Consider the following 26,522-nt stretch of genomic DNA (forward strand, 5'->3'; position numbering starts at 1 on the left):
TTGAAAGGGCCAAATGGCCTACTCCTGCACCTATTGTCTATTGTCTATTGAAACTCAAGAAAAGAGCTAAGGCAAAGACAAAGACTAGATGGTGATTTTTGCAGAGATTTACAATTCTATACTGAGATAAGGCCACATTTCTGAGATAAGCAAAGAGCCAGTTAAAAGATACACAGCATGTGTGCAATGTGATAACACTTAGCCAATGAAAAATGAAGAGGTGATAAACTGTTCTGTAGCAGCTATACCACTTTGCCACCAGTAGGTGAAGCCAAACACCACTTATTGTGAAAAATACAGGCTAAGAATATGTTAATAAAGCAATTGCTAAAAATCATTAATTCAACCAATACCTTATTAAAAGCAAAAAACAACCGATTCCAACATGTGAAAGGATACACTTTCCCCTTCCCAGATCGCTTAAGAACCAGGGGTCAGTTACATTTTCACTGAGATACCGCACAGTAACAGGCTCTTCAGCCCAATGAGCCCATGCCACCCAATTACACCCATGTCACCAATTAACCTACTAACCAGTATGTATTTGGGACGTGGGAGGAAACCAGAGCACCTTGAGGAAACACTGCAGTCACAGGGAGAATATACAACCAGCTTACTGACAGGTGGCATTGAACCCTGCTCTCTGGTGCTGTGATAATATTACGCTACCGTGTCACCCATGTAGAGAGACAGAATGAAAAGCTTTCTTTGCATGTCATCCAGAGAGATCATTCCACACACAAGTACATCAAGGTAATATGAAAGGAAAACCAACAACTGATGCAGCATCAGGGTGTCTGGCATAGGAACTGTACCTCCCTCAATTGCAGGGCTCTGCAGAGAGTGGTGTGGACAGCCCAGCACATCTGTAGTTGTGAACTTCCCATGATTCAGGACATTTACAAGGACAGGTCTGTAAAAAGGGCCCATAGGATCAATTGGAGACCTGAGTCACTCCAACCACAATCTATTCCAGTTGCTACCATCCGCAAAGCGGTACCAACAGGCTCCAGGACAGCTTCCTCCATCAGGCTTTCAGACTAATGAACTCACACTGCTTTGAGTGTGCTCTATATTACATTGACTGTTCTATTTATTATAAATTCTTATAAATTACTATGATTGCATATTGCACTTTTAGATGGAGACATAACGTAAAGATTTTTACTCCTCATGAATGTGAAGGATGCAAGAAATAACGTCAAATCAATTCAATACAGTACAAGGAAAGTGGAGTGCAGGAAGACAATAAGGTCCAAGGACTATGATGAGGTAGACTGAGTGATCAGAAGCCCTGTCCATTAAAGGGGCTTCTAAAATAATGGGTGGTTTATGGGGCTGGGGTAGTGGTGAAGAAAAAGCAGTGTTTAATCAGAGAATAATTGTAGTTTGGAATCAGTGGTCAATAAATGGGAATTGGGTGAACTCTTGAGAGACAATATTTTAGAGCAAGGCTTTCCAACCTTTTTTTTAATGGCATGAACCCCTACCATTACGGAGACCTTATAGAAACATATAGAATTATGAAAGGATAGGTAAGATAGAGGCTGGAAAGTTGTTTCCATGCAGCTGAGACTAGAACTAGGGGACATTGCTTCAAGATTTGGGGGAGGGGGCTAGATTTAGGAAGGAGATGAGGAGGAACTGCTTTTCCCAGAGTGGTGAATCTGTGGAATTCTCTGCCCAACGTAGTAGTGGACGCTACCTCAGTAAATATATCTAAGACAAGGTTAGATAGATTTTTGCATTGGAGTGGTGTTAATGGTTACGGGGAAAAGGCAGGTAGGTGGAGATGAGTCCATGGTCAGATCAGCCATGATCTTATTGAATGGCGGAGCAGGCCCGACAGGCCAGATGGCCTACCCTGCTCCCACTCTTATGTTCATATGTTCTTATTAACCAAGGAACCCCTAGCTTAGAAGATTATGGAGAAGGAGCATGAGAAGGTACTGATGAAAATACTCTACTAGGAGCCAGAAAGGGACCAAAAGACCTCATTTATTGTCAGTAATAAATCCACAATTGGATCTTCAGTAGAGAGAGAGAGAGAGAGAGAGAGAGACACACACACACACACACACACACACAATCACTGACTATCTAAGGCTCATGGGCAGTTGAAGGTGGGCAATAAATGCTGAGGAACATTCAAAATGCTGGAGGAACTCAGTAGGTCAAGCAGCATCCATGGAGAGGAATAAGCAGTCGACATTTTGGGCTGAGACTCTTCATCAGGACCTTCACCATTCTGAAATGCTGGCCTCGTCAGTGATGGAGTAGGAAAATCGACAAGATCTTAGGGACAGAGTTCAAGCAGGACTGTACTTACATCCATATAGTTGGTGAGGATCGTCGGCGCTGTGCCATTCTGAACATGCTCAACGGACTTATTGGCTTCCCTCAAGATGGTGGACGGTTTCAGACCCAGCTGGCGCAGTGATTGCCGGATAGATGGCATTTTATGGAGAGGAATCCTGTGGGAAGAAGTAGGCTTCAGAGGAATGAATAGCAAGATAAACCTGCGCTCAAGGGAAAGTCCGACAGCTGCAATGCCCTGCACCTTGGATTTATGTCGTATTTTTAATGTAGCAAGCCATTAAAAAGCTCTTTATCCCCACACCTTTTCTTGAATATTTTCATAATTCCCGTTTAGATTAAGGGTGCATCTCTCCCTTTTTTCTTTTGCATTTAAATCCCTTACTTCCAGCTTCTTTCGGTTAAGATTTACGGGTTTTTTTAAATGTGTAAACGTATTATAGTTCAAGTAGTAGGCAATATACCTTCTTTTTTATAAATACAGCTCTGTGGTGATAAAAGTTCTGATTAACTTTTTTATATATCATAAAGTTGGCTTGGAGTTGGGTAGTGGGAGGGTGGGTGGTAACTAACCTTATACGATTCTACTACGGGTGCTTTTTCTTAATTGTTATGAACTGTACATTTAATATGTTTGTTTTGCACTGTATAAACCTTTTTTTTACCGTTTTCTTGTTTTGTTGCATTGTAGAAACTCATTTAAAAAATTAATAAAAAAAAGCTCTTTATACCGGGTGACTCAGTAATGGTTAGCACAATGCGTTACAGTGCCAGAAATCGGGGTTCAGTTGCCGCTGATGTCTTTATGGAGTTGTTACATTCTGTACTGTTAGCTTCCACTGCAAGCTCTGGTTTCCTCCCATATTCTAAAGACGTACAAGTGAAGGTTCGGGTTAGTAAGTGTGGGCATTCTATGTTGGCATCAGAAGCATTGTGACGCTTGCGGGCTGCCTCCAGCACATCCTCAGACTGTGCAGGTCATTGGCACAAGCGGCACATTTTGTCATATGTTTCGATGTACATGTGATAAGTTAAGCTGATCTCTTTAATATTTTGTCATCAGAGTATGACGGAAACTGTGTGGCAGGACAAGCAAAATGCTTGGTCAACAAGGTTGTCAGGGAGTGACTTAAAAAAGGTCACAGTGCTGGAGAGGCTTCAAGATTTAAGGAGGGATTTTCACACTTTAAGGACTATGACAGCTGAAGATCCAGGTGCAGGATGAATGAAAGGAACCGGGGCACTGACAAAGCCGCAGTTAGAGGGGCAGAGAGATCTCAGAGCTGGTGGATGCAGCAACAAAGATTCAAGGTTCAAGTCTAACAGGCACAAAATGGTGGAGGAGCTCAGCAGGTCAGGCAGCATCTACGGGAAGGAATAAAGAGTCGACATTTCGGGCCAGGAGCCTTCATCAGGACTGGAAGGGAAAGGGGAAGAAGACAGAATAAGAAGATGGGGCAGGGGAAGGAGTACAAGGTAAAAGGTGATGGGAGAAGTTTATAGGTGAAGATTTAAGTTTATTTGTTTTGTGCAGTAATGGAGGGAGTTCAAAGTGAAGTTGATGATTTTAACAATATGAAACTTTGGTCCAGGAACCAGCTGCGTTCAGTGAGCATGAAGATGTCTTCAAAAGGCAGTTCCTCTAAGAAGCTGGCATCTGTTATTAAAGACCCTCACCATCTTACCTCCAAACGGGGTAAGACCCCGTTTGCCTTACCTCCATCAGGGAGGAGGTACAGGAGCCACACTCAACATTTTAGGAACAGCTTCCTCCCCTCTGCCATCAGATTTCTGAATAGTCCGTGAACATTACCTCAATATTCGTCTCTCACACTCTTTGTTTATTATTGTAACTTGTAATAATTTAATGTCATGCACTGTGCTGCTGCCTCAAATCAGCAAATTCCCTGACATAAGTCAGTGATAACAAACCTGGTTCTGATTCACTAGTGCGGGAGGTGAAGGGGTCTTGTTGTGTGCAAGGGTACAGGCAGTAGATTAATGGACACGCACAAGTTTACAAGGAATCCACAATATGGTATGTTATTCCCATTCCTTTGTAATTCCAAGGGAATACAGAGCTCAAAGAGCCCCATTTACAGCAAGGTTAACAGTGCCACGGCCTACGCCTAATGGCTGGACCGACAAAGTCTGCACCTTACACTGGCAGTTCCAACAGATCAAGGGTTCTCAGTTTGGGGTCCATAGACCCCTTGCTTAATGGCATTGGTCCATGGCATAAAAAAGGTCGGAAACCCCCTGTTCTGGATGGATATCCTCCATGGACAACCTGATGGGTGAAATGTTGCCACCTCTAAAGATTAAAGTGCTTGCCTCACATCTCCAGCGACTAGACACAGTTTGACCTCCAGGGCTGTCTGTGTGGAGTTCGCAAGTTCTCCCTATCACCACATAGATTCCACAATAGGCTCGCATTTCCTTTTACATGCCAAAGATGAGCAAGCTGGCAGGTTAATTGGCATCTATAAATCACCTCTCAGTGTGGGTGGGGGGGGGGAGTAGAATAAATGAGAATATGTGGGGAACTGACTACATGGGAAATTGATGTGAGTACTGATTGAGCTACAATGGGTCAAATGGCCTACTTCCATATCATACGGAAATATATAAATAATATATTTGATATCTCCTCCAAGAGGGCCCTACCCTTGCTGTGGAGTTTGGAGGCTTGTGTGGCTCAATGACCTGGAGAGCCATGTTGGCTGGAGTCAGGGATTTATGCTTCGGCTCTTGGTAGGGTCACCCATGCCAAATAGGTCAAAGGGAAGAGGTCAGACTAAGAGTGGTCCACTGGTCCTCCAGGTTCAGGGGTTCAGCTCAGGGCCAACAACCCTGACTGGTAAGACAAAACTGTTACCCAGACAGCAATGAAGAATCCTTCTACATCCGAGTGTAACGGTATTCCTGAGTCTCCATCCGGGACTTGCATGACTAACAGGAGTAAAAACGAAGAGAAAGCAATTGGCACAATGATGGAAGCCTTGAACACTGCCAAAGATGGCGGACCTTCATTGGTGCCCCAAACACCAAAGACTTTTGCACAGTACTGGATTAATTTTATGTATTGTACTGTACTGCTGCCACAAAAAAAAAACACATTTCATGACATATGTGAATGATGATAAACCTGATTCTGATCTGGGTCTCCATTGTGGACTGAGAGTGGGAAGGGGGCAGGGAGAGGGGAATCATGGTTGGGAAAAGGGGAAGGGAGAGTGGAGGGAGCAGGAAGCACCAGAGAGACATCCTGTAATGATTAATAAGCCAACTGTTTAGAACTAAATGTCCTTGCTTGGTGTCTCAGGGCTGGGTGCGTCTGCACCCATGCCACCCCTATTCCTGGCATTTCTTCTCTGCTACCTGCCCCACACCCCTCCCGCGGCACTCCACCCTCACCATTCCCAACATTCTTTGCTCCTGCCAGATTAACGGACTCCCTCTCTGCTCCATGTTGACAAATACAGTACTGTGCAAAGGTCTCAGGCACACTTGCTATATAGGTGCCTAAGACCTTTGCACAGTACTGTTTGACCTTTTCTAACATTCAGGCGCCAGGCTTTATGGAGTCATGCAGTATAGGAACAGAGAATTTGGCCCATTACCTCCATGCTGACCAGAGGGCACCCATCCACAATAATCCCATTTTACAGCACTTACAAAGCCTTCTACGCCTGGGTGATTCAAGTGATCGTCTAGACACCTCTTGAATGCTGTCAGTGACCCTGTATCCACCACTCTCTCTAGTTGTACGTTCTCTGGGTGGAAAGGTGTCTTTGCTGAACATCCTCCATGTTACCCAGCTGCCAAGTTCCTCATTAATCCCCAATCCTGGCACATCAGTGCTTAAACCCTTCATGAAATTGTGAAATTGTCTTCCCCCTCTCTCCATTGCTGGGTCCAGAGTCTCAATTAGGCAGGACTGCACATCATCAATTAAAGTTAACCTGATGAGTTTTTATAACATTCGGTCGTTTTCACATTCACTATAGCTTGCTTAAATTCTAGACTTTTTTCGCCGGAAAATTGTATTTAAATTCTCAGCTTTCCTGGTGAGATTTGATTTCATATCTCTGATCAATAATTGCAGTACTATAACCACTATATTTCCAAACCCAGGCGCTGCGTCGGACAACACAAAAGTGTATGCTCGAGGACCTTTGTTCTGTCCACAACAGGCAGAATTTCACAGAGGTCAATCATTTTAATTCCACTCCCCATTGCCTTTCCAATTGTCATGCTGAAGCCACTCTCGGAGTGGAGGAGCAAAGCCTCCTTTTCTGTCTGGGTAGCCTTTGACCTGAAGGCACGAATTGATTTCTCTAACTTTTGGCAATTCCTCTCTCCCCAGTTCCCTTCTCTCATTTTCCATTCCCCATCTGACTCCCCTCTTATTCATTTTCTCCTCACCTGCCTGTCACCTCCCCGTTGCCCCTCCTAAATCTGTTTCTCCCATAATCCGCTCTCCTATCAGGTTCCTTCTTCTTCAGCCACTTTCCACCTATCACCTCCCAGTTTCTAACTTCATCCCCAACCCCAGCCGCACCCACCTACCTTCCTCTCGCCTGAATTGTCAGCTTGTACTCCTTCTCCTCCCCCACCTTCTTATTCTGGCTTCCTCCCCCTTTCCTTTCCAGTCCTGATTAAGAAACTCCCTCCGAAATGTCGACTGCTCACTACCCTCCACAGATGCTGCCTGACCTGCTGAGCTCCTGCAGCATTTTGTGCGTGTTGCTCTGGATATGAAAATAACTCCAATTTACACAGTGGCTTCACTGTAAGATAATGATACAGGGAGCAAAGAAATAAGATAAATAAAATGATAAGTGATCCCTCCATTTTTAACTCTAGTACTGGATTCATAGAACAATTACCCAAATAAACACAAAGAAAGCATGTAAAAACATTTAGCAAGTGTTTTAAAACATCAGTAGAGATTCTTCTTACTTTTATTATTAAGACTAGTTCTTGACTTTATTTAGTAGGAGATACAGCACAGAACAGGCCCTTCCAGCCCACCAAGAAGCAGCCTAATTACAGGACAATTAACAATGACTAATTAACCTATTAACTAGTATGTCTTTGGACTGTGGGAGGAAACTGAAGCACCCGGAAGAAACACATGTGGTCACGGGGAGAACGTACAAACTCCTTACAGATGGCACAGGAACTGAACTCCAAACTCTAAACGCCCTGAACTAAATATCATCATCATCAAATGCCTGTTACACCACTGTTTAGGGCAATGATGAAAATCCTCCATCTCTGTCTAACCTTAGCCATCTTCTCTATTGTGCCCCAGGTGTGGTTCAGGGTCCTCTATGTACGGCGCCAAGTTGTCTTTAATCTCCCACGTTCCCTCTGCCCTTCAGGGGTCCAATGATGATGGAGCTGGCCTCTCTTCTCATCACATGCCCAATCCATCTCCAATGTTTCCTCACAACGTTTGCGACCGTGTCTGCTTGGTGACGCTGAAGGAGTAGGGTGTGGTTAGAGATCTTTCTTGGCCAGAAAATATGGCCAAGAAGCTCGTGGTGCGGAATGACAGCTTGACCAAGTCGATCTCTGTTTTGTGCCAGCATTCTGACCTGTACAAGAGAGTGGACGGAACACAGCTCGGGTTCAGACACACCCTGGTGTGGACGCTGTGCTTGGTTGATCCGCATATGTTGCACATTGATCTGAAGATGGAATAGCATTACAGCAGCAACTCCAACTATTGACCAATTATCCAAATAAACATGAAGAAAACATGTAATGTGTTTGAAAAGGTTTAAAACAGTCCCAGGAATTGTTCAAAGATCAGAAATGGCCAGGAATAACATGGGCTGTGTTACTACATCAGGGAGGTACAGATTAGTGCATTAGAAGTTGGACTGCCCAGTTAGATGAGAATAATAATTAGTCAGCAATATTACTTGACCAGAATGAATGCAAAATGCAAAGTCATTTATTATTTTCAATATATTATTACCCTGAGGGATATATTTATATGTTAGTTACATTAATTCAAAGCTAATTTAAATGCAAATGTGTTTTGGCAGTTAATGAACATCTAGGGGTTATATGTTAAGCTATGTGATTCAGATTATAAAGACACCAAGATCAATTTAAATGCTAATATGATGAGCTGGTTAATGATTATCCGTGGATTAAAAAGAGTCAGATTATTCTAGAGGTTGTCACTCATAAGGTACCAGCTGTTAGGCAGTCAATTTCATTAGAACAGGCCAGCACCAAGAGAGTCATACTGCTGTTTGGTCCTGTGTGTTCAAATAGACATGGGAGCAATAATAGGCCATTCGGCCCATTGAGTCTGTTCTGCCTTTTCCTCATGGCTGATCCATTTCCCTCTCAATCCTGATAATTGGCTACCAGCTTTCAGAAAGAAAGAGCAGGTTACCTTAAAGTTGGGTCACTCAGTAGTCTGGAAAACTGAAACATGCCCAGATGGAAGGTAGGGTGCAGTCCCCAACATCTCCCGGGACCGCTGGCAAATGATTATTGGACGCGCTCTTATAAGGCGCCCTAAGGCAGGTATGGAAACGTACAGCCCCGCAAGAGGCTACAGAGACTGGTGGATTGAGCCAGTTCCAAAATGAGTACCAACCTTCCCGATACTGAGGACATGGTCTACAGGCGGTATCTCAGGAAGGTGACATTCATCATCAGGACCCTGTTAGCTTGTTTACCGCCAGGCATGGGGTACAGGAGCCTGAAGTCCCTCACCTCAAGGTTCAACAACAGCTGCCGTCAAGTTCTTGAAGTGACTTGAGAAACCGTAACACTACCTCGGGCTATAATTCTTTGTCCCTCTGTCTCAGCCCCCACCTAGAGTTCTTACGTTTATTTCGTAGTTTTTGTTACACACGTGTAAGTTATGTATAATCCAAGTTAATTGAATGTTTCATGTGTGTAGTGTATCGTGCTGCTGTTTCCAGGAGCTAATTTTCATGGCATTATTACCTGGTATATGTATGCCCATGACAATGGACCTGAGAGGCCACTTTATTAGGTACACCCGTATACCAGCTTGTTATTGCAAATATCTAATCAGCCAGTCGACTCAAAGCACAAAAGCATGCAGACATGGTCAGGAGATTCAGTTATTGTTCCAAACAGACATCAGAATGAGGAAGAACAGTGATCTAAGTGACTTTGACCATGGAATGATTGATGGTGCCAGATGGGGTGATTTGAATGTCTCAGAGCTTTCAGAGAACGGTGCAAAAAAAAAAGTCCAGTGAGCAGCAGCTCTGTGGGCAAAAACACCTCATTAATGAGAGAGGTCAGAGGAGAATGGCCAGACTGGTTCAAGCTGACAGGATCTCAAATAACTATGTGTGCAGAAGAGTATCTCTGAATGCGCAGCGTGCTGAACCTTGAAGTGGATGGGCCACAGGAGCAGAAGATCATGAACATGCACTCACTGGCCACTTTATTAGGTCAAAGAGGCACCTAATAAAGTACATAAACATAAACACAAATCGCTGTATACTTTCGTTGCTGTTTGAGGATGCAATTGTCAGATTATATTTTCAGAAATTGATCTAATGCTGCGAATTGCTTTGACTGTGAAAGACTGTACAGTCAAATAGCAATTATGCTTGGAGATGGGGCACTGAGGCTTCACGCACCATTAAAGTTAGCCTCGATGCACTCCGCGTCTGAGAGAGGACTCCAGGGATGGCATGGATCAATAAAGAGCAGTATCGTCAGCTGGACGGCGGAGAGAACCGTTATAAACAAAAATAACGCTCGCAGCTCCCAGCTTTACATAGTCTTCCAAAAATAACCAACAGCAAAGAAAACCACTTCAAATTCTCCCACGCATCTGAATGGGCGTGCGTAGGTCTCGACTGTCTCATGACTTTTCTCAGCCGCAGGTTGGTGGGAGTGGGAAACAGGAGCCTGATGATTCCCAGAGAGGCCACTCATCCAGTCAGTGAGGAGGTGCTATTAATTCAATCCCTCATTAAAGACAGAAATTGGCACCCTCATCAACCCCGCACACATCAGCTCAATAGATGCATGGGCTGCCCATTGTGGAACGTACAGAGGCACCAAGCTAGGTCCAGGGTTCCGCTCCAATCCAGGATGAAGGAGATTCAGGAGAACTTGGATTCCTAACTCCCCTGCCTTACTCACCCTTCAACCAATTCTCAAAAACTTCATTAACTTTTTGAAAGTTTTCGTTAAACATTCCTTCTTTAAGTTTTCTGACTCTATAACACACAGAATCTGTTCAGTACATTCGCAGTGATAAACAAAATACTGACTTAATAAGCAGCTGGAACAATACTGACTGCTGTGTTCAACTGTTTTACTTAACATCACCAATGTGTTAGAATTGTCAATCATGGTCATCAGCACAGCCTCCTACCTTATCAACGCAAATGCTACTGATGTGCAAAGGCCACAGAGAACCAACAGTGACTTCATTGTAAGGTTCACACTGTAAGCTGCCGTCTCCTTGTTGTTCTACTTTGCAAACTTCTCTCTGGGTAAAGTTTCTGTCTCCAGCGACTTATATAATCCCTCGCCCATGCCTGCAGCTTCACCATCCATCTTCCAATTGGCTCTCTCTCATCCCTGCTGCTTGCTGCCCTGCCCCTGTCAATTTGGACTTCAGAGGACAGTCATAAATACTCCGAGTAAAGCGGCTGAGCTGAATGGCAAAGGATATTAAATATTGCAAGTTATCTGCTGAGGTTTAAACTACCTTTAAATGTTGGGTCACAATTTTTTAAACAAGGGAATCTATTTAAAATGAATGTACCAAGGTTGATTAGGGCCCTTCTGGGAAAAAGGAAAGGACCAAATGGTCATGTGAGATTGATTATATCTGTTCCATATTACTGAGACTGATCCCAAAAGCCTTTCCCTGTTTATTCCACTCAAACTGCATCTAAATTAAACAAATCTGGTAGGCTGTAAAATGATATAGACTTGCATTAAAGAGAATTGCTAAAAACAGAAAGCCTACCAGCTTGGAGACACAACGGACTGCGGACGCTGGATCCTGGAGCAGGAACAGCCTGCTAGTGGAATTCAGCGGGTCGAGCAGCATCCGCAGGGTGTAAGGTCAAAACCCCTGCTTCAGGACTTCTAATCTAGGCTTACCAGCTTGCTTCATGCAAGTTCACCACACTTGGAGTATTGTGCTCAGTCCTGGTCACCTCATTACTGGAAGGTCGTGGAAGCTTTAGAGAGGGCGCAGAAGAGATTCGCCAGGATGCTGCCAGAGTGAGAGAGCAAATCTTTTGAGGACAGGTTAAGCAAGCTAGGTATTTTCTCTTTGGAGTGAAGGAGGATGAGAGATGATTGGATGCAGATGTAGAAGATTTTAAGAGGCACAAATCATGTGGACAGCCAAAGACTATCCCCAAGGTAGAAATAGCTAATATAAGGGGTCATCATTCTAAGGTGGTTGGAGGGAAGTAGAGGGGGGATATCATGGTTAGATTTCCTTTTACACAGAGAGTGGTGAGTATGTGGAACGCCCTGCCAGGGGTGGTGATGAAGGCAGATATATTAGAACATAGATAGGCACTTGGATGAGGGAAAAGGAGAGCTTTGTGGGAGGGAAGGGCTTATTTGGTGGGCATAACATATGGGTTGGAGCATCTGTACTGTGCTGTACTGTGTCCTATGGTCTAAGATGGGTGGGAAGAAGAAAGGCAGAATGAGAAACAGATGGAGTTTACAATGCAGGACTGAAATTTCAATAATTAATGCAATCAGAAGGGCAGGTTTGGAGGTTTTTACTAAGAGGCTGGGGAATCGTCGACACAGGGAGTTTCAGAGGGGGGGGGGCAGAGGCTCCAGGGTCAAAGGTTGAAGGATGAGGATCAGAGGCCAAGACTGGAGGAGGGAGGGCTGCACTTGGTGACTAGGATCCGGGATTTGTAGTGAAGGAGCAGTAACAGAGCAGGAACTGTTAACAGGAAGGGAGTAAAGAAAGAGTTGAGTTGATCTCCGAATTCATCCCTCATCACAGCAGGGCATGGTACAACACTTCATCAACAAAATACCTTGAAGTGTTGGCATCATCCCAGGAAACACAGCAGCACTTTGCACAGTTCACACTACACATAGCAAGCTGTCACAAGAGTGAAGTAGTAATGGACAAACACATCCTTTGTTATTCTGACTGAGGGACAAATAATAGAGAGGGAGGCATTAACAGAGCTGAAAACAGAGTGTGGGGGAACTCAGCAGGTCAGGAAGCATCTGTGGAGTGAAATGGACAGCTGACATTCCAACATCTCCCCTCTGTCTTTCAGTACAGATGAAGGGTCTCGACCGTAAACGTTGAGAGCCCATTTTCTTCCACAATGGTGCTAGATCCGCTGAGTTCCTCCAGCATCTTGTTTCTTGCTCCAGCTGACAGCACCTGCAGTTTCCTGTGTCTCTGACATTTGACAGAATTATCTCTGTAATTCAAAAGCATTTTAAAGTATTAAACTTGAAGTAATACTGGCAAAACTGAACACAGCAAAGGTAATGGGATCAGAGAAGCACTCAATACCTTTAAACAAGCAGTTCCAGAATAGTACAGATCTGGGTTTTACCCAACATTGTGGAAAACTGCCTGAGAATTTCTTTTCTGGACAAATCCAATCTGCTAATTAACACCTAAGTGTCCACTCTCAGTCCAGTGATGGAAGTTGGGTGGTCGCCACAATCATGAAGTACTTATACTTCAATAAGATGCCCCCCTGTTGCCCATTTTCCCCAGAAACACCCAACTGCAGATGTCTTAACAACCTTGATCCAATTCTGAGGTGTTTAACTTTAAGGCAGAATTTGACTGAAGCTGTGGCTTTAGTTCAAGTTGGAGTCTTTCAGTTTAATGTTTTTATGTTCTATGTTTTTGCCTGTTAGTTCTCATTGCTGTTTGCATGATTTTTAATGGGTTTTTTTGCATGGGTGGAGTTGGATGTACTTGTTGCCTTATTTGTGTAAGTCAGTGATGTCAAACTCAAGGCCCACGGGCCATATCCGGCCCGGTGTACAATTATATCCGGCCCGCGAGATCATTTTAGATAGATCTATTATTTTAATTATTAATGGCCTGGCGATATGAAGCCTATGATTGTAAGTTAATACCAATCATAAAAATAATGCTTACTCAGCAGTCTTCTTCATAAGAAATGGAATTTGTGAAGTGAAACACTTTGTAGTTATAGCAGAGACTGAGACACATGAGAACAGGCTGAAAAAACGGAGGCAATGAAAGCTGCGTTCGCACGCGCCCGACTGATCCGGCCCGCATGAAGCTGCATTTTGCCCAATCCAGCCCGTGACCTAAAATGAGTTTTACACCCCTGGTGTAAGTTGCTGTATTTTTTTGCGTGAGGTGCTGTTGAATGTTCTTACTACCGTTTGTGAGATTTGATTTTTTTACCTTTGCGGGAGGGGGTGTGTTTGATGTTTTCTTTGTTTCATGTCTATCTGGACAAGATGAATCTCAGAGTCATACTTACAAAGCATGCATACATACTTTGATAATAAACACGGCTTGAAACTTGAACCTTGAACCTTAAATCAAGGAGCTTGGTAAGACTGAAGTGAATGGGAAAAACACTCAAATGATGGGGACTTGCACCAAAGAAGGACGTCACTTTAGAATAGATATGAGGAGGAACTTCTTTAGCCCAAGGGTTGGGAATCTGTGGAATTCATTGCCACAGATAGCTATGGAGGCCAAGCTTTTAGATATATTTAAGGCAGAGGTTGATAGGTTCTTGATAAGTAAGGGTATGAAAGATTATGGGAAGAAGGCATGAGACTGAGGTTAAGAGGGAAAATAAATCAGCTAGGACCGAATGGTGGAGCAGATGTGATGGGACAAATGCCTAAATCTGCTCCTATGTCTTATGGTCTCAGGTCTTATGTCTTAGGTCAATAATGACAACAAAGAATAGTACTGTAGAAACTTCTCAAGTCCAACCATCTTCAGTTGCTTCTTCTATAATGAGGTCATGATGTTCATGGATGACTACATAATTTTCAACTCCTTCTGCAATTCTTCAGTGGACAAAGTACATAGAAAGGCTTGACACCATTCAGGCATGTAACATTCCCACTATGAGCATGCCAAATAATGATTTCTTCCAACACGAGAGAGATGGATCATCTACCCTTGATTATATAATAGCTTTGCTGTCATTGTGCGCCCCTCTCTCAACAACCTGAGGATTGCCATTGTCTAGAGATTGTGCTGGCCCAGCCATATTAAATCATGGACACAGAGGTAGGGCATTCACCTCTTTTTGTTCCACTATCTACACAACACAGGAGTGTGGTTGAATATTTTTCATTTCTCTGCATGTGTGTAACTCCAACAACTCTCAGGAAACACATTACCATCCAGGAAAAGGTGATTCCATGGCTAGCATCCCATCTGACATCCAAAATATTAATTCTGTCATAGAAACATTCAAGTTGGAGGCAGAAGTAGGTCTTACTTAAGCCTTCCACTTGGCTCTACTACTTAATCTGATCTGTTTGTTACCTCAACTTCTCATTCTCTTCCCTCTGTGGTAGCATTATGCCCCCTTGCTTATCAAGTAGCTACCTAACAACGCCTTAAAATTTCAAACTGTTTCCACCAGGATATCGTGGTCACAGTATGTAAGATCTACAAAGCACATAGTAGCCACTCACCTACTCCAGCAGCACCTTGCAAAAGCACAAGGAGGAGTGAAGGAGGATGAGGTTAGCAGCTACATAGAACACCACCGTCAGATGGGTGTTGCTAAGAACACACCATCCATCTTGCTTGCTGTCTGTGCTTGCTAGATAGCTGTCGAAGGAATACATTCAGAACTTAGAACAGTACAGCACAGCACAGGCCCTTCACAATATTGTGCCGACCTTCTAATCTACTTCACCATTAATCTAACCCTTCCCTCTTACATAGCCCATAATCTTCCATTTTTTCTTTCATGTATGTGCCTATCTAAGAGCCTCTGAAATGTTCCTAATGTATCACAAGTTCCTGGACATGGGGGGCATCATTTACAATCCCTACCATCTGAACCATACCATCTTTTCTCGGCTACCATTGGGCAGGAAGTATAGAAGCCTGAAGTCCCACGCCACCAGGTTCAAAAACTGTTGCTCCCTTCAACCATTCTGCTCTAGAACCAATCTGCAAAATCTGAACCACTACAGTTTAGCAAGACTATGACCAATCACTTGTTCTCAATTGGACCTTGTTTAGCTATGTTCTAATTATGTTCTTTCTTGTCATAATTGTGTATGCGTTTAAGTTAAGATTGTTTGTGAACGCTGCCTATATGATGCTATGAGCCTATGGTGCTGCTGTAAGTAAGTTTTTCATTGCACCTGTACATATGCCAGCAAACTCCACTTTAACCTCCCCTCCTATTTCAATTCTCATCCACATCCAGGTCCTTGTCTGGAACTCCCTTCCCAACAGCACTTCACCAGATGGACTGCAATGGTTCAGGGAGGCACCTCACCACCACCTTCTCAAGAAAATTAAGGGGCAGGCAATAAATGTGAGCTTGCTAAAAATTCCTACTGCCCGATAAAAAAGGACAGTGATACAGCCAGTTAGAATGCTCTCCACGGTACATCTGTAGGTACTTGCGAGTGTCTTGGTGACGTGCCAAATCTCCTTAAAGCTCTTAATGAAATATAGCTGCTGTTGTGCCTTCCTTGTAACTGTATCGATATGTTGGGTCCAGGATAGATTAAATAACACCTCACGCTGACAAATGGAACGAGCGTTTGTGGCTGCCTTGGTCAGCATGGAGGAAGTGGGCTAAAGGACCTGTTTCCATGTGGTACCTCTCCATGACTTAAATATCATTAAAAAATTGAAGCAGCAATAAATTAAACAAAGGTCTGGTGGCACAGCCTCAGATTAAAGGGACATCCTTCTAAAACTAAGACGAGGAGGAACTTCTTTAACCAAAGGGAGGGTGGTGAGTGCGTGGAGTTCGTTGCCACAGACATTTGTGAAGGCCAGTCATTGGGTTCAGAGAGTGAAGGATTCTTGATTGGTAAGGGGGTTAATGGTTATGGAGAGAAGGTGGGAGAAAGGGGTTAAAAAAGTAATCAGGCATGATTGAATGGCAGATTAGATTCAATGGGCCAAATAGCCTAATTCTTCTCCAGTATCTTATGGTTTTACTATTAATAACGCTTGTCTCTCTAATTGCTTAACCTCCATACTTGAGCCATGGAAATTATGGCAGTGAAGAATTAGAACTTAGAACTGTCAGAGGACCTGAGAGAAGATTACCCACAAAATGATGACGCCTCACTGTTGGGCTTCTAAGCTTGTCATTAACTTGGGACTTCCATGTTTGGTAAAGCCATGTTTCTAAGCCTCACATCTACTTTATATAAACAGGTAAATATCAGGAGTCGGTGCCCCCCACCACCCCATCCAGGACAGTGAGTTCTTCTGGGTCAGCAGATCCAGAGTTCAAGGCCTGGAGTTCAGGGTCCTGTTATTAGTTAATCCAGGATCATTACCGAAGATCAAAGATGAAGGGCCAATCCAAATCCTGGGAGTCAAGGCCCAATGGCCAAAGCCTTGGGTCAGTAATTCTACTGGGGAAGTCAAAGCCCCCACGTCTGATAGTCCGCCAGTCCACTGAAGGTTGAAGGCCCAGAGACGGCCTGTCCTGATGTTAGATGACTGTATGTGTGCGTGTGTGAGCGGGAGGAAGGGGCTTATTTTGCTGTTGTTGTTGTTGCTTGTCTTGTTCTTTTGAACATTGTGGGGGGGGGGGGGGTAGGCATGCTGAGTTGAATGTATGATGACATTTGCGGGCCGTCCCCAGTGCATCGTTAGGTTGTGTTGGTTGTTAACACAAGCATTTCGCGATGTTTCAGTGTCAATGTGATAAATAAATAAATCTCAGTGTGAATCTTCCTGGGCTTGGAGAAAAGGGTGGCGATGCTGCACAATGCAGTCCTTTCAAGAAACAGCAGATGGGGAGAGAGTTCCCCTCACATCAGCCCCAGAACCAGATGAGCTCACAGCTGGCTCTCCTAACCCTTCTCGCTGTCGGCATGGAAAACAAAAATGATGGACGTGAATATACAAGATCAGACTTATTTCCAATTTTACTGCTCCACGCTTATTACCTTGCCAAAGAATGCCTTGCTACTTACTGGCCAGGAGCCCACTTCTCAAAAAATAGTGGAAGGAAGCGAGAGCCAGGGAAAGAGGGAGTTGAGAGGGTCCAAAGTCATCAACAGTCAAAGTAGTTTTCTGAACTGCAGTTACTATTAGAACATCAAGAATATTGCAGGCCGCCACAAAGATGAATGTGTTGTACACCCAGATAATTAAAATCATCTTTATAACGTTAAGGTTAAATATTGTCCAGGTTTTTAACTCAGTTGGTATTAGGTCTCACTAAATAACGCAAGCATCACCAGAATTACAAATCTGTTCTGAAATACTTCTACTGATGTTAAGCTTGGGAAAATTTCAAAATCAGAATCAGGTTTAACACCACCGGTACATGTCATGAAATGCGTTGTTATGCAACAGTAGTACTGAGTACCTTTTATGAGGGGTGATTGATAAGTTTGTGGCCTAAAATGGAAGGAGTCAATTTTAGAAAACCTAGCACATTTATTTTTCAACATAGTCCCCTCCTACACGTACACACTTCACCCAGCGGTCATGAAGCTTACATAGAACATAGAACATAGAATATTGCAGCACATTACAGGCCCTTTGGCCCACAATGTTGTGCCGACCGTCAAACCCTGCCTCCCATATAACCCCCCACCTTAAATTCCTCCAGATACCTGTCTAGTAGTCTCTTAAACTTCACTAGTGTATCTGCCTCCAGCACTGACTCAGGCAGTGCATTCCACACACCAACTACTCTCTGAGTGAAAAACCTTCCTCTAATATCCCCCTTGAACTTCCCTCCCCTTACCTTAAAGCCATGTCCTCTTGTACATAGCAGTGGTGCCCTGGGGAAGAGGCGCTGGCTGTCCACTCTGTCTATTCCTCTTAATATCTTGTACAACTCTATCATGTCTCCTCTCATCCTCCTTCTCTCCAAAGAGTAAAGCACTAGCCTCCTTAATCTCTGATCATAATCCATACTCTCTAATCCAGGCAGCATCCTGGTAAATCTCCTCTGTACCCTTTCCAATGCTTCCACATCCTTCCTATACTGAGGCGACCAGAACTGGACACAGTACTCCAAGTGTGGCCTAACTAGAGTTTTATAGAGCTGCATCATTACATCGCGTCTCTTAAACTCTATTCCTTGACTTATGAAAGCTAACACCCCATAAGCTTTCTTAACTACCCTATCTACCTGTGAGGCAACTTTCAGGGATCTGTGGACATGTACCCCCAGATCCCTCTGCTTCTCCACACTACCAAGTACCCTACCGTTTACTTTGCACTGCCTTGGAATTTGTCCTTCCAAAGTGTACCACCTCACACTTCTCCGGGTTGAACACCATCTGCCACTTCTCAGCCCACTTCTGCATCCTATCAATGTCTCTCTGCAATCTTTAACAATCCTCTACACTGTCTACAACACCACCAACCTTTGTGTCATCTGCAAACTTGCCAACCCAACCTTCTATCCCCACATCCAGGTCGTTAATAAAAATCACAAAAAGTAAAGGTCCCAGAAAAGATCCTTGTGGGACATCACTCATCACAACCCTCCAATGTGAATGTATTTCCTCCACCACGACCTTCTGCCTTCTGCAGGCAAGCCAATTCTTAATCCACCTGGCCAAACTTCCCTGGATCCCATGCCTTCTGACTTTCTGAATAAGCCTACCGTGTGGAAGCTTGTCAAATGCCTTACTAAAATCCATGTAGATCACATCCACTGCACTACCCTCATCTATATGCCTGGTCACCTCCTCAAAGAACTCTATCAGGCTTGTTAGGCACAATCTGCCCTTCACAAAACCATGCTGACTGTCCCTGATCAGACCATGATTCTCTAAATGCCCATAGATCCTATCTCTAAGAATCTTTTCCAACAGCTTTCCCACCACAGACGTAAGGCTCACTGGTCTATAATTACCTGAACTATCCCTACTACCTTTCTTGAACAAGAGGACAACATTCGCCTCCCTCTAAGCCTCCAGTACCATTCCCGTGGAAACGAGGAGATAAAGATCCTAGCCAGAGGCTCAGCAATCTCTTCCCTTGCCTCGTGGAGCAGCCTGGGGAATATTCCGTCAGGCCCCGGGGACTTATCCATCCTAATGTATTTTAACAACTCCAACACCTCCTCTCCCTTAATATCAACATGCTCCAGAACATCAACCTCACTCATATTGTCCTTTCCGTCATCAAGTTCCCTCTCAGTGGTGAATACCGAAGAGAAGTATTCATTGAGGACCTCACTCACTTCCACAGCCTCCAGGCACATCTTCCCACTTTTATCTCTAATCAGTCCTACCTTCACTCCTGTCATCCTTTTGTTCTTCACATAATCGAAGAATGCCTTGGGGTTTTCCTTTACCCTACTTGCCAAGGCCTTCTCATGCCCCCTTCTTGCTCTTCTCAGCCCCTTCTTAAGCTCTTTTCTTGCTACCCTATATTCCTCAATAGACCCATCTGATCCTTGCTTCCTAAACCTCATGTACACTACCTTCTTCCACCTGACTAGATTTTCCACTTCACTTGTCACCTATGGTTTCTTCACCCTACTATTCCTTATCTTCCTCACCTGGACAGATTTAACCCTAACATCCTGCAAGAGATCCTTAAACATTGACCACATGTCCATAGTACATTTGCTTGCAAAAACATCATCGCAATTCACACCTGCAAGTTCTAGCCTTATAGCCTCATAATTTTCCCTTCCCCAGTTAAAAATTTTCCTGTCTTCTCTGATTCTATCCTTTTCCATGATAATGCTAAAGGTCAGAGAGCAGTGATCACTGTCCCCCAGATGCTCACCCACTGACAGATCTGTGACCTGACCCGGTTTGTTACCTAATACTAGATTTAGTATTAGGTATTCCCCCTAGTTATTTTTGCACCTTTCCAAAATCTGCCTCCCAATTTGCTCCTCGGTATCTCTGCTGCTACCAGGGGGCCTATAGAATACCCCCAGTAGAGTAACTGCTCCCTTCCTGTTCCTGACTTCCACCCATACTGACTCAAAAGAGGATCCTGCTACATTACCCACCCTTTCTGCAGCTGTAATAGTATCCCTGACCCGTAATGCCACCCCTCCTCCCCTTTCCCCCCTCTCTATTCCTTTTAAAGCACTGAAATCCAGGAATATTGAGAATCCATTCCTGCCCTGGTGCCAGCCAAGTCTCTGTAATGGCCATTACATCATAATTCCATGTATGTATCCAAGCTCTCAGTTCATCACCTTTGTTCCTGATGCTTCTTGCATTGAAGTACACACACTTTAGCCTTTCTACCTTACTACCTTTACACCCTTTATTCTGCTGCTCTTTCCTCAAAGCCTCTCTATATGTTACATCTGGCTTTACTCCATGCACTTCTTTCACTGCTCTATCGCTTTGGGTCCCATCCCCCTTGCAAATCTTTGCAGAAGTTGTCCTCACCAGGGGTGATTGATAAGTTTGTGGCCTAAGGTAGAAGGAGATGAGTTATTAACTTCAAACTTTCTGCATAATCACTCAAAGAGTTGAACTGCACGTGCATGTAACGAGAGCATCTTAGACCTCCAGGTGGTCCACTGCAGGTGTGATTTATAAGTTTGTGGCCTAAGGTAGAAGGAGATGAGTTATACAGCTCTCATTACATGCACGTGCAGTTCAACTCTTTGAGTGAAAATGCAGAAAGTTTGAAGTTAATAACTCATTTCCTTCTATCTTAGGCCACAAACTTATCGATCACCCCATGCCATGGACCACTTCTAACGGTCCAAGATGCTGACTTCTACAGAGAAGGGATCCGTATGATTCACGACCGCCGGACTAAGTGTGTAAGTGTAGGAAAACTAAATGTGCTAGGTTTTCTAAAATTGACTCCTTCTACCTTAGGCCACGAACTTATCAATCACCCCTAGTATAAGTTACCAAGTTTTGTGATAATCCAAATATTTTGCTTTAAGCATAATTATTCAGGTTTAGGTTACTTATCATAGTCATCCATACCCAGGGTATAAATGAGATGGAAATTGGCTCTTTGCAGCAACAGCACAGTACACACAATCATGATATAAACTTGTATTAATGTAAATCATATACAACTTACACAATCGAATACGCAAAAACAAATATAACATTAGTATAAAGGGAGGGAAATATAGTCTGCAGTTGAATTAGGGCTTTATGGATCAATTCAAGGATCTGATGGCAGTGTCTGTAGTTGGACCTTGAGGTGTGAGTCTTCATGCTCCTGTGCCCTCTATCTGGCTGGGCAGCCTCCAACCTGATGGCATGAATATCGATTTCTCCCCACTCCCCTCTTCATCTATTCCCCACTCTGACCTTTTACCTCTTCTCACCTGCCCATCATCTCCTCCTGGGTTCCCTCCTCCTTCCTTTTCTCCTATGGTCCACTCTTCTCTCCCAGCAGATTCCTTCCTCTCCAACCCTTTATCTTTCCTACCCACCTGGTTTCACCTATCACTTTTCAGCTAGCCTCTGTCCCCTCCCCCACTTTTTTATTCTGGCATCTTCCCCTTTTCCTTTCCAGCCTGAAACGTTGGCTGTTCATTCATTTCCATAGGTCCTGCCTGACCAGCTGAGTTCCTCCAGCATTTTGTGTGTGTTGGTTTGGATTTCCAGCATCTGCAGATTTTCTTGTGTTTATCCTGTGCCTCCAGTTAATGACAGCAATGAGAAGAAGGTGTGGGCCAGATTGGGGTGGGGGGGGGGGGGTTGCCCTTAATGATGGATGTCACCTTCCCAAGTGGCTGAGGCAGGTACCGTTACAACACCAAAAAGACATTTGGACAGGTGTATGGTTAAGAAAGACTTAGCGGGGTATGGACAAAACTATCAATAGAGAGCTTTCATCAGCAGCTTCTCACTATGGCAACCCTGGCTTCACCTCTTCAGAAATGATCCCTTTGTCCTATCTATGTCCTGGCGTGAGCATTGATTTCTCTAACTTCTGGTAATTTCTCTCACTTCCCCTCTTCCTATTTCCCACTCTGGTTCCCCTATCAACCCTTCTCCTCACCTGCCCATCACCCCGCTCTGGTGCCCCTTCTCCTTCTCTTTCTTCTATGGTCCACTGTCCTCTCTGATTAGGTTCCTATTTATTCAACCTTTACGTCTTCCACCTACCACATCTGATCTTCCGACTTCGCTCCCCTCACTCCCCCAGCCACCCGCCTTCCCCCTCACCTGGTCTCACCTGTCACCTACCAGATTGTACTCGTTCCCCTCCCTCACCTTTTTACTCTGGCTTCTGCTCCCTTCCTTTCCAGTCCTGATGAAGGTACTCAACCCAAGACATTTATTATTTATTCCCTTCCATAGATGCTGCCTGACCTGTTGAGTTTCCCCAGCATTTTGTGTGTGTTGCTCTGGATTTCCTGTATCTGCAGAATCTCTAGTCACAACTATCAATTCCTGCCCTCCCCAATCCTCTCTATAATTAAAAACTAACTACAGTATTTTCACCTTTTCCCGGTTCTGACGAGGACATGGACATGTTTCCATTTCTGAGGCTCTAGCTATTTTTAGCATTTTGTGATCTCCAGAATCTACAGCCTTCACTTTATGTCTGGATGAGAAGGTTTTTCATGATAGGTTTGGGAGGGTCAAGATTCTTCTCTCGAATCCGTCAACCTCTACAACACGATGCAGTCTTTACATCAGTTCAGCTGTGTGCGGGGTCCTGAGAAATCCCAATAAAAAGGAAAGTTGGAATTCCTCCAGGTGATCTGTAAACATCTGGAGACCAAATCAGCTCCTATTACGCAGAGAGCTGGCTTTCGGTGATACAGAGGGTATGGAGTACATTCCTTTCCATACCATCTGACCCATTTCCCACAAACCCACATTCAATCACTGTTTACATCCACAGGGACTAAACAACGTCACGCCACCAGGTTAATATATTGTTGAATTTTAGGTGCCGTTATTACAGCTAGTAAAGACAATTCCCTAGAAGGCATCCCTAATAGAAATCCATCTCCTTTTCATATCCAGATTCAAAGTTCAAACTCAATTTATTATAAAAGTGCATGTATTTGACTATGTACAACCCTGAGATTAATTTTCTTGCAAACATACATAATAAATCGATAATAGAATAATAACCATAATAGAATTGATGAAAGTCTGCACCAACCTGAGCGTTTAAACAGTGTGCAAAAGATAACAAACTGTGTTAACACAAAAGAAAGAAAATAAATAAGTAAGCAGTAAGTATCGAGAACATGAAGTGAAGAGTCATTGAAAGTGAGTCCATAGGTTGTGGGAACATTTCAATGATGGAGCAAGTGAAGTTGAATGAAGTTAACCCCTTTAGTTCAAGAGTCTAATGGATGAGGGGTAATAACTGTTCCTGAACCTGGTCTTGTGATTCTTGAGGCTCCTCTACCTTCTTCATGAAGGCACCGGTGAGAAGAAAGCATGACCTGGGTAGTGGGAGTCCCTGATAATGGGTGCTGCTTTCCTGCGACAGTGCTCTGTGTGGATTTGCTCAATAGCGGGGAGGGCTTTACCCATGATATCCTGGTCTTTTTGTAGGAATTTTCATTCAAGGGTGTTGGTGTTTCCACACCAGGCTTTGATGCAACCAGTCAATATTCTGCCCACCACACATCTATAGAAGCTCGTCAAGATTTTAGATGTCATGCTAAATCTTCGTTAACACCTAAGGAAGTGGAGGTGCTGCTGTGCTTTCTCTATAATTGCACTGGAAAGATTCAAAGATTCATGGTACATTTATTATCAAAGTATACATGTCCCACAACCCTGAGATTTGTTTTCCCAAAAAAAGTACACCGTGGAACCATTCAAAGAAAATATCAAACACCCAAAGTGCAAAAAAAGAACAAATCTCAGAAACGGCAAAAAAACGAAATGAATAACACACAGAACATTAAACATCAAACCGCAGAGTCCTTGAAACAGTCTAGGAATGTTCAGTTTAGTTCAGTTCAGCTCAGTTTAGCACTACATCACTTGCTGACAGCAGGCCGCAGAGCCAGTCTGCCCGATCAAAATCGCGCAAAATAGCAACTAAAAAACGAGTAACCAGAAACCAGAAACACACATAGCTTGCACTGCAGAGTTCTTCAAAAACAAGTCCAATCTACAAATATAGCTGATCAAATCTTGCCCAAGCCCCAGGACTCTTGCACCGTTCTCCGGCCGCGGTGAGCGAGAGGGAAAGGGAGACCAGTCAAACACAAGCAGACAGAGTTTCAAAGATCCAGATGGCACTGATGCCCGCTCACCTTGAGCTCTCATCCCCACCGATTTCAATCTTACTTGATGCTTTAATCAGCAAGTTGGTCAAGAAATGAAGCCAGTCATGGATTCGCGCTCCACCATTAGGCACACCCCATTCTCAACCTCGATCTCAACCGCTCCGGATTCCCTTGAAGGTAACAAAAGCACCTGATAGCTCAGGTGGCCGAGAACACATGATCACAATGTAAATTGCTGGTTCCAAACACACACAGATTAGGAGTAGAAGTACAAATGTTTGTATATTAAAAAGAAGAAAGAGGCGAAGAAGAAGTAGCTTCGTGAAGTGTCTGCAGGAAGTCTTGTGACTAGTCATGTGATCAGTGGCATCATTTATGTGCTGGGTCTAGGACAGGTCCTCTGAAATGATGACACTGAGGAATTTAAAGTTGTTGATCTTCTTACATCTGATCACCCAATGAGAACTGGCTCCTGAAGTCAATAATCAGCTCCTTGTTCTTGCTGACATTGAGTAAGAGGTCGTTGCGTGGCACCACTCAGCCAGATTTTCAATCTCCCTCCTACATGCTGATTCATCACCACCTTGGATTCAGCCTACGACTGTGGGGACCTCAGCAAACTCAAAAATGGAATTGGAGCTGCGTTTAGCTGCACAGCCAGAATACATCCAGGCCACAAACCTTTGGAAGTCTCTTCCTCAATGATGGTGGAAACAGAGTCTTTGAATATTTTAAGGTAGCGGTACATTTTTGATAAGCAAAAGATGAAAGGTTACTAAGAGTAGATGTTGATGTGGAGTTGAATTGATAATCAGATCAGCCACGCACATTTTGAAAGGCAGAGGAGGCTCAGGAGGTTAATTCTAATCACAGCTCATATGCTATCAATGTCTGCCCTAACCAGAGACCCCTCCCAGGTATGAGAAGTGATTCTTGTTCAGAGATTGGACATGGAATTTGATTGCTAGGATTGTCAATTAGAAATCCCTCCTCCACCTCCAACGTCGTTAGTACATCAGCCTCCTCAGCCTCTATACTGGTGAACCTACTCTTTGTCTATGCAATCTATCTCCAAATGCAATACCTTCCCAAACATCCCCTTCCACATGTGCATCTTTAAGTGGTAAATCTGCAATTATTTTTTAAATAATTGAAGAGGTGACCAAGAGGATTGAAAAGGGCAGCATAGGAGACATGGTGTAAATGGACTTCAGTAAGGCTTTTGGTGAGGCCCCATATTGTAGGCAGGTTATATCGTATCCAGCAACATTCACTATTTGAATACAAAGTTTTCTTAGTGGGTGAAGCCAGGAGGTTATAGTGGACAATTGTTTATCAGGTTGGAAGCCCGTGGCCAGTGGTGTCCCACAGAGATGCTGTTATTTGTCGCTTACATTGATACTTTGTAATGTGAACTCAGTTGATATGGTTAGTCACTTCGCGGCTGATGCAGAAATTGATGAAGATTGTCCAAAGTCACTGCGGTTTCAAGATCATTTGGGATAATGGACCAAGAAATGGCAGGTGGAATCTAACACAGATGTGTGCAAGGTGTTGTGCTTTGGGAAGTTAAATTAGGACTACTGGCCCACAATCTTACTGACCTCCTACTGTCAGACAGAAGGTACCACAGTATAAGAACAAGGATTGTTATACTGGGTAGCAGCTTCTCTCGCCAGGCTGTGAGACTTCTGAACACTCTGCTGCTACCCAGTACACATTATTGATGACAGCACCTGTAATATTTGTTATTGTACATTTAACTATATGTTGTATATGCAGTACATGTCAACTTGTACATCCAGAGAATGTTTTTATCTG

At 43.8% G+C, this 26,522-nt stretch overlaps 1 protein-coding gene across 1 annotated transcript in view; it reads right to left on the bottom strand.

The window, feature by feature from the left end:
* ren (renin) overlaps positions 1-26,522 on the bottom strand; it is an 85,604-nt gene that overhangs the window by 45,897 nt on the left and 13,185 nt on the right. The window contains exons 2-3 of the mRNA XM_059949821.1: positions 10,718-10,815; positions 2,330-2,474 (exon numbers count right to left, since the gene is read on the bottom strand). Coding sequence (XP_059805804.1) covers positions 2,330-2,474; positions 10,718-10,815 — 243 coding nt within the window. The remainder of the gene's footprint in view (positions 1-2,329; positions 2,475-10,717; positions 10,816-26,522) is intronic.

This window comes from Hypanus sabinus, chromosome 25 (genome assembly GCF_030144855.1).
Source record: "Hypanus sabinus isolate sHypSab1 chromosome 25, sHypSab1.hap1, whole genome shotgun sequence".
Classification (NCBI taxonomy): Eukaryota; Metazoa; Chordata; class Chondrichthyes; order Myliobatiformes; family Dasyatidae; genus Hypanus; species Hypanus sabinus.